This window comes from Seriola aureovittata, chromosome 13 (genome assembly GCF_021018895.1).
Source record: "Seriola aureovittata isolate HTS-2021-v1 ecotype China chromosome 13, ASM2101889v1, whole genome shotgun sequence".
Lineage (NCBI taxonomy): Eukaryota > Metazoa > Chordata > Actinopteri > Carangiformes > Carangidae > Seriola > Seriola aureovittata.
The window spans coordinates 16,780,036-16,788,213 of NC_079376.1; the positions used below are offsets into that span (position 1 = coordinate 16,780,036).

The 8,178-nt window shown below is 43.5% G+C and overlaps 1 protein-coding gene across 1 annotated transcript; it reads left to right on the forward strand.

Moving 5' to 3' along the window:
- Window positions 1-1,766: 1,766 nt before the first annotated feature.
- Window positions 1,767-3,866, forward strand: LOC130179959 (uncharacterized). Its single transcript, XM_056393172.1, has one exon. It carries the CDS (start codon window positions 2,258-2,260, stop codon window positions 2,948-2,950), a length of 693 nt encoding a protein of 230 aa, XP_056249147.1. The 5' UTR covers window positions 1,767-2,257; the 3' UTR covers window positions 2,951-3,866.
- The last annotated feature ends 4,312 nt before the right edge of the window (window positions 3,867-8,178 follow it).

The following is an 8,178-nucleotide window of genomic DNA, read 5'->3' on the forward strand; positions in this document are numbered from 1 at the left end:
AAAACACTCAAATATTCACAGTGTTGGTTAGAAAAAGTATGCCAACCCTTTGCTAATGACACGAACTGAAGCTAACTGGAGTCAGGAGTTGTCAAACCTGGAGTTCAATCAATGAAACGAAGTGGAGTTGGAGCTACTTTGACTTATAAAAGACACTTAAACATTTTGAGTTTACAATTCAAGCATCTGCTGATGTGAACCACACCTCACAAGAAGAATCACGATCAAGAAATGTTGTTTTGCATAAAGTTGAAAGAGTTACAAAGCCACTTCAGAGAGTTGAGATATTCATCAGTCCACAGTCAGACCATCTGTCTATAAATGGAGACAATTTAGTTCTGTGACTTCTCTCCCTAGAAGTGGTTGCACAGCTAAGATGACTCCGAAAGCACAACACAGAATGTTCAGTGGGATATAAATGAACCAGCCTAAAGGAATCACTGGAGCTGGTTAACATCTCTGTTCATGACTGGGCCACACACAATTCATGGCGCATAGTATGGTGAAAAAAAGGCCACTGGATACCACCATGAAAACATCATCCCAAAGGTCGAAGCAGGGTGGAGGGAGGGAACACGGTGATCTGGGGCTTTGCTGCCTCTGGGCCCGGACAGCTCGACATCATCAAGGGGAAAATAAATTCACAAGTTTATCAAGGTATCTTGATCAAGGTCAGGAAAAGTTGAGTGATGCAGCAGGACAATGACATTAGACATCAAAGTAAAGCTACTTCAAACAAAGACAATCCACCTGTCAGAGAGACCCAGACCTTAATCCAATAGAGATGCGGTGAATGACCTGAAGAGAGCTGCTCACACCAGACATCCTGAGAATAATGTCGGAGCCGAAGCAGCTCTATAAAGAAGAAAAGCCCTGTTCAGAATTCCTCCTGAACATTGAGCAGGTCTGATCAGCAGCAACCGGAGGAGCTTGTTGGAGGTTATTGCTGCCAAAGGAGGTTTGACCAGTTATTAAATCCATGGGTTCCCTTACTTTTTCCACGTGCTCTGTGAATGTTTAATGGATGTGTTCAATCAAGATACAAAAGATTATAATCGTTCAGGTGATGTCAGCTCAGGGACACTGCGTTTGTCTACACTTGTGACTGAGGTGAAGATCAGGTCACATTTGATGACCAGATCAATGCAGGGCTCACATAAGTTTTCTTGCCGCTGTAGCTGTGTGAGTTATGTTTATCGTTAACAGGAGGTCATGGTTTAACCACTTTTAAATTTGACTCATCACTAATCAAATGTTGCTGCTCTCCTCCTCCACCTGCTTCACCTCTGCAGCCTCCCAAAGGACATGCGCAATGAGAAATCCCGGGCGCTGTCCATTGTGCTGAAATGACAGCGCTGTAAAGTGGACCAGCCAACAGGTAGGATGAGACCAAAAACAGAAAACGAAACAAATACGTGGGGTGTATGCTGTCGGCTGGGGTAAATTAGTCTGGATAAGCATTAGCATAATTCATAACACCCGAGAAAACCCATGAATTGCCGCTTTATTGGCTCATTGCACGTATCCAACACACACGCTTCACACTTGGGTGCGCAGACTGTAATGGTAAACACTTTCCCGCGTCACTTGGGCAAGTGTTCATTCTCCATGTGCGGCGCACAGGAGTCCTGATGTGAAGGCGATGTGTGTGCTTGTGTGTGTGTGTGTGTGTGTGTGTGTGTGTGTGTGTGTGTGTGTGTGTGTGTGTGTGTGTGTGTGTAAGGGGGGGGGGGGGTTCTTCTAGGGCTCATACACAGCTGCTGCTTCTTTAAGAGCCACCGCCCGCCCCCTCTGTATTTTTAGCTGAGCCAGCCACTTCATTCGCTGGATAAGACAGACAGCTGTGTACCGTATGATCTCACTTAATCGTTTTAATAAATGACATCAAATCGCATACTGCGGATTCGCCGTGAGGCCCGTTACAGCCAAGCCGTTTCTACGGAGATGTCGTATAAGGTAGACGTTTGTCCCGCCGCTGACGGATGGTGAAACGCTCAATCAGCCTGTGGATGCTTGATGTCCGTTATGAAACGCAATGCTGCACTGGGTGCCGAATGTTAGGCGCAGCGCTTTTGATATCAAATGAATCACAAGGAACCAATTTAGCTGCAAAAGACTCCTGCGGCGCGGACGGTTCAAGGTGGCCCAGCATCCTTCTGCTCAGCCCTCAGCTTCCTGTCTTCTCTTGGACTGTGGATAACAAGAAGCCTTCAAGACGGAGGGGGTGGTGGAGCATCGAGGAAAAAATAGGGGCAATATGAGAGAGCGGGACTTCATGCCCAATATGGAGAGGGGCAAACCTGCCACTTACACGGGGGACAAAAAGGCAAAGATGGCTGCTAAGACTAACAAGAAGTGGGTGAGACTAGCCACTGTTTTTGCATATGTATTGTCCGTGTCCTTAGCAGCCATTATCCTGGCAATTTACTACAGCCTGATCTGGAAACCAACTAGTGCATCCTCTTCTGCGGGGAAGCCGGGGGTGCCTGAAGAGGTCACCCCCACCGCAAACATCTCAACTGATATTACCACAAGCAACAATGTCTCAGAGTGGAACTCTACACAGACAGGGCAGCTATCTCTCAACCACAGCACGCAGGGCACAACCCCGCACAGTCAGGCGTTTCAGTGGGATGGCATAGCCGAGAGTGTGGCTGTTTCCCCGCGCGGTGCCGGAGCAGACGTTGCGCACTCGCAGCAGGAGGAAGGACTCTACGCATCATCCCACGGTCACACAGGCGCGGAGAGATCGGGCACTTTGGGCAGAGAGACGCGTGCGTCTCAAAGCCATTACACCCAGTCCAGCACCAGGGAGTCTGGCGCTGCTTTCAACGAGGACGAGGAGGAGAGGGAGACGCGCGGTCGGGGCGTAAGGGCGACCGACCAACGCGACCCCGAGCAGGCGCCTGCTGCAGATTCTCCAACTGTCCCTCCGACGAGAGGAGACTGATCGGGCCTGACTCCCTCTACCACCACCACCACACACCCCCTGGCCCCTCACACTCTCTCTCACACACACACACACACACACACACACACACACACACACACACACACACACACACACACACACACACACACACACACACACACACACACACACACACACACACACACACACACACACACACACACACACACACACACAAACTGACCCAACAAGGAGTGTTTTGCAGACTCAGTGCCGCAGGTCGGATAACACACGGGTCTTCTTCTTTAAACTCATTCTGCAGATCCCCAATGTGGATGCTGAACTGCACATGTTACCTGATACCTGGCTCTTATGGCTGAATAAAGAGGAGACCCCGCTTCTTCTGTGAACACTGTTTCCCCCCTCAACACTAACTATGCGTTTTTTTTCCGTCTTAGGCCATCTGTATGCCTTAAAATCAGTGTGTGTCTACTTTACCTCGGACAGCTTCCGTGGCCACTAACCTGCCTGTACGTGTGTACAAGACTGGTATAGATATTTTTGTTAAATTAATAGGACAAAGGCTCCAGAGATGCTTTTGGTTTTGTAGGACATGAATATGTCTCACGGGCATACAGCGCTTAACATCACTGCCATTCATCAGCTGGTCTAAATCAATACTGCATTATTGCATTTTAACATAGGCTGTACTTTTCTTTTCATGGATCAAACCTGGATTCCGAGTAGAAGAACCCGCATTATTGAGTTATGCTCAGGTATGTGCATATAACCATGTAAATGTATTGTGTATTTGGTTATGTACATATAGGGCAGGCATACATCTTTTTGGCCTCGATGAACTTTTAGTGTAATTAGATGATTTTTATTAAAGGTACAGTATGTATAATAGGTATAACTATATCACAAGGTACAAATAAACATCCTTAGAAAATGATTCATTTCTATGGTTTTATACATCCATATAACAGATCTATGTAAATCACGAATTACCCTGTATGTTAATGATATTTTATTTACTCAGAGCCAGAATGGAAAATACATATTCAAATAAATGTTAGGTTTTCCCTAACAGCTAACATTTTGTTTCAAAAATGAGAAGATGGATTTAAATGAACAGTGGCTGTCTTCAGGGTGTAGCAGTGCAACATGCAAATCCTACTTTTATTAGCTGATATGAGGAAGTAGGTTCAACTGAAATTATAATGACAGTGCAAGTACAAAGAGCAGTCTTGTGATGTCAACATTTAATCAAATTTTGTTAGGGAGGGGGGCCCTTTAATTACCTGAGTGAACTGTGCAGTGTGTGATCAGAGGGACTGTCTGCTGCTCCTCATAGAAAGAGAAGCATTCATCTCCGAGTCTGCCACAGCTCACTCGCTGCAGCTCTCACTGAAAACCACTTCACACAGTCACATGTGGTGAACTATGAAGTGGAAATAAGACCAACCACCCCATGCGCTCTCTCAGCAGCATGTGAGGGAGGTGTATCGATTTGAGAGCTGTGTTGTTGCGCTGTACAAAACAGAGAGGAACACATTACACAATGCGGCTTGGTGCTATTTTTGATCCAGTGCTCGTTCTGAAAAGGAACTGCTTTGCTCAAAGGTTTGGTTTCCGTGCTGGCAGTGACAAGCATCATTCACTATCACATTGAAAAGAAAGGAACCACTTGATTTCTGCTGAGCTTCCAGTGGCTTAAGTGACGTTGCACTGTGATTTAAAACGGTGATGACATGCACTCTTGTGTTAATGTGACAGATTTTCAGAACCAAAGCCAAGGTATGCTTCTGGTGAGCTAAACAGGAAGTCCATTCATCAGGGAAGACAAGCGTTTCCCATTATAACAACACAAACCATGTGTACCGGAGAACTGTAACACAGAGTGTACACAACGCAGAGACAGGCCTGTCGATGCTGCAGTGGCCTCTGTGTATAGCCTTGACAGATGTGTTCCCAGTGCCTCTTATGGCTTCTGGTGATATATGGCAGGAGTAATGACCGACCTATTGATGAAGGAGTTCATCAGTACTGACAGTTATTGCTGGAAGCTGCGTCGGAGTCAGGACACAGCATCTGACCTTTGGACCGCTGAACTCAGTCACCCAGGTGGATGATTACATTATCTGAGCTGAAATCACTCATATATTACACAAAAGTTCAATACGAGATTCATTTGCTGTGTAGCCTCAGCCAGGCAATAGATCACGTGCTATCTATAAACAGGACAGACTATAAAATACATGACGTTCATCAAATCGTTGAAAAAATAATATATAGAAAAGCTAGTTGTCATTGCTGCTGGCCTTTTCATACTACAGTTATCTTTATATGGTGGCAGTCGCAGCTGCACTGGTCACTTTAATGCTATATTCATCAAGAATAAGATAAACAATTGTTAAACTCTCGATAACGGAAGATTCGCCAGGATTTATTCTGGAATAATCTGATGTCTTTCTGCCCAAAAAGTTAAATTAATATGCTAAAAAACTCCGTCTACCTTATCTGTCATTGAAAAATCAAGAATCTATGAATATGCAAATATTTGTTGTTTTAAAACTTTATTTACAGGGCTCAAGACACAAGTTTATGTGAACTGCAGGCTTCTAGTTTCCACATCATATGTGTGCAAGTTGCATCTCGGCCTCCAAACTATATGTCACAAAATCCAGCTATGCATGCACGTCGTAAACTCTGATTTATTATATTGAACACAAGTAAACAGTTCACCTTCAGTGTGAAAGTGAACAAACACAGTCTTCTAGTATCAAACTCTGTACAACATTCTGCACAGTGACGCTAGAACATTCAACAAAACGAACAATAAGCAAAACAGATTTTTGATTGGTGGATAAAAAGTAGAAGTTTTGCTTTCTAGAAACTATTTTCCTCCCATTATGTTTGACATGTTTGGGGATGACACACTACAACAGAGACCTTTCCAACAAAGATGGAGGGATTAAAGGCCTTCCAATATAGCATTGTCTGAACAAGGCACCATCACAAAAGTTATGAAATATTAACATGTTGTCTTGCAGTACAGGGGGACAATGTGAAGGCAGTGAACAATAACTTTTCCAATCAATAAAAGGGCAAACGTGGGGAGTTATGTGTTATAAAACAAAAGGGAAGCTGTGTGCATAAATGTACTGTGTTGTCAGCTTTCAGGGAGTTTAATCTCACTGTTGTCTAAAGACCTTTTGAAAAATGCATGTCACTTATTTTCCAATCATTGCTGGTTTGGAGAACCGAAAAACACTCACAGAGGTTCAAGTGGCAGGTTGACAAACCAATAACTATGTTTCTATGGTGCAGATGATCTATGTATATATATATATATATATATATATATATATATTATATATATATATAATCATAGGAACATGTCAACAAACTAAGAAATGTGTTGTATTATTTTATAGGATGCAAATGAAATGTTCTATCTGTCAAGGTCAAAAGGTCAAGAAATGGGCTTATACTAGGATACACGTTTTTTAAAGCTATACTGTGTATCTGAGAGGCAAGGCATTATTTCTGACCCATTTAGAAGTTTTATGGGGTAAAATCGGGTAATTAGCAATTGTTAACAAATTGTCAGGGTAATAATATTAGTCATTTTGAAGCTGCAGAAGTAAAGACTAAATTAAACATGATCTTTTTTTTTTTTTTTTTTAAACTGAAGTTGCAACACTGTCATATAATTTCAAATTTCAAAATGATCCGACACGAACTAAAACATCCTAACGAGATACAAGATTGCTCGTGTCGACTGAACGCTGAATCATGTTTTTCCATAAAAGCCTTTGACTAGACTTATTTCATGATGCTAAAAAAAAAAATATGACAGACAAAGCACATGGACATCTTGTCAGCCTCCTGTCTCCTGGTTGAGAGGGAAGGAGCAAGGGTGGGTGGGGGGTTCACACTCCTTAATCATGGCAGCTGCTGAGGCGTGGTTGTTACATGCTGAACCATTACAGAGCTAGTGGGGGTTTGTGGGAGGTTCAGTCAGGGTCACAAGGCTGGACCAGACCTCGCTTCCACTTAATGTACATCCATCAACAGTAATGAAACATCTCAAGAGCCTTCGACGGTTACATCGCCCTGTTTAAAGACGCAGGGCTATTGGAAAGCATCACAAACCAGCAGGGAGAACATCATCTTAGCAATGCAAATTTTAGCTTAAAGCTAGAGCTCCACATTTTGGGAAATGCACTTTTTTTGCTTCCTTGCAGAGAGCTATACCACAAGATTACTGAAGTCACTGGCTGATATCTCTCCCTGTCTTTATGCTGAGCTAACAGGCTGCTGGCTGAAGCCTTACAATTACTGGAGAGATATGAAAGCGGTATCGATCCTCTCATCTAATTCACAGCAAGACAGCAAAAAAAAAAAAAAACTGTCAAACTTTTGCTTTAAAAGGTAAGATCTAAAGTGCTCCTTTGGTCTCCAGCCCAAAGCACGGAGCACATTAAACCACTGTCAAAGAAAACTTCTCCCCAAGCCACAAATTTCAAGCACCGGCACCAAAACAGAAAGCCTATTGATGCACACAAAAGCAACCCTCTGAACCACCTTGCTTAAAAACTGCCTTTACCAAAAGTTGAGCTCTTCTTGATTTTTGCTCAGGAAGGGCAGCTTCTGATGCTGCTATTTACTGCACAGTGCAGCTTGATATGATCCTACACTGCACTTCAATCCTCTAACAGCCTACAGGACTTATTTCCATAATACCAACACACCCACTGTGGTGAACCATTGCGTCAGACACTTCAAAAACTATTAGCCAGCTTAGCACCAAAGCAAACCAGCAGTGTTATGGGCAGAAACGGTGTGTTTTATAATCTCATTTGCAGGGATCGAAGAACCTTTTGGCTTGTGTTAAAAAAAAAAAAAACAGCTAAAGTAGGAAAAACCTTTCAGTATGTTTTCAAGGAGAGAGGCTGCTGTACACACTGTACAGCAGGTTACAAGCCTTAATGTGTCAGTGGCAGAAGGCTGCTTTGGAGACAGCCCTGGGAGGAGATAATTAAAACAGTAGCACCTATGGGAGGTCCCACCTGTAGGGCTGAGAGGGAGCCGTTTCCAATTGAACTGCCCTGCAGAGAGCTCATCTGAAATTAATCAAATCCAAAATGAAGGCAGACTCTGTGGACCAAGGTCAAACTTTATAGACTGATCCACATTTCTGCCCTTTTTTCTCTCCAAGACTCACTACAGTGGCCTTGTTGTTTTGTCTTAAGACTTAA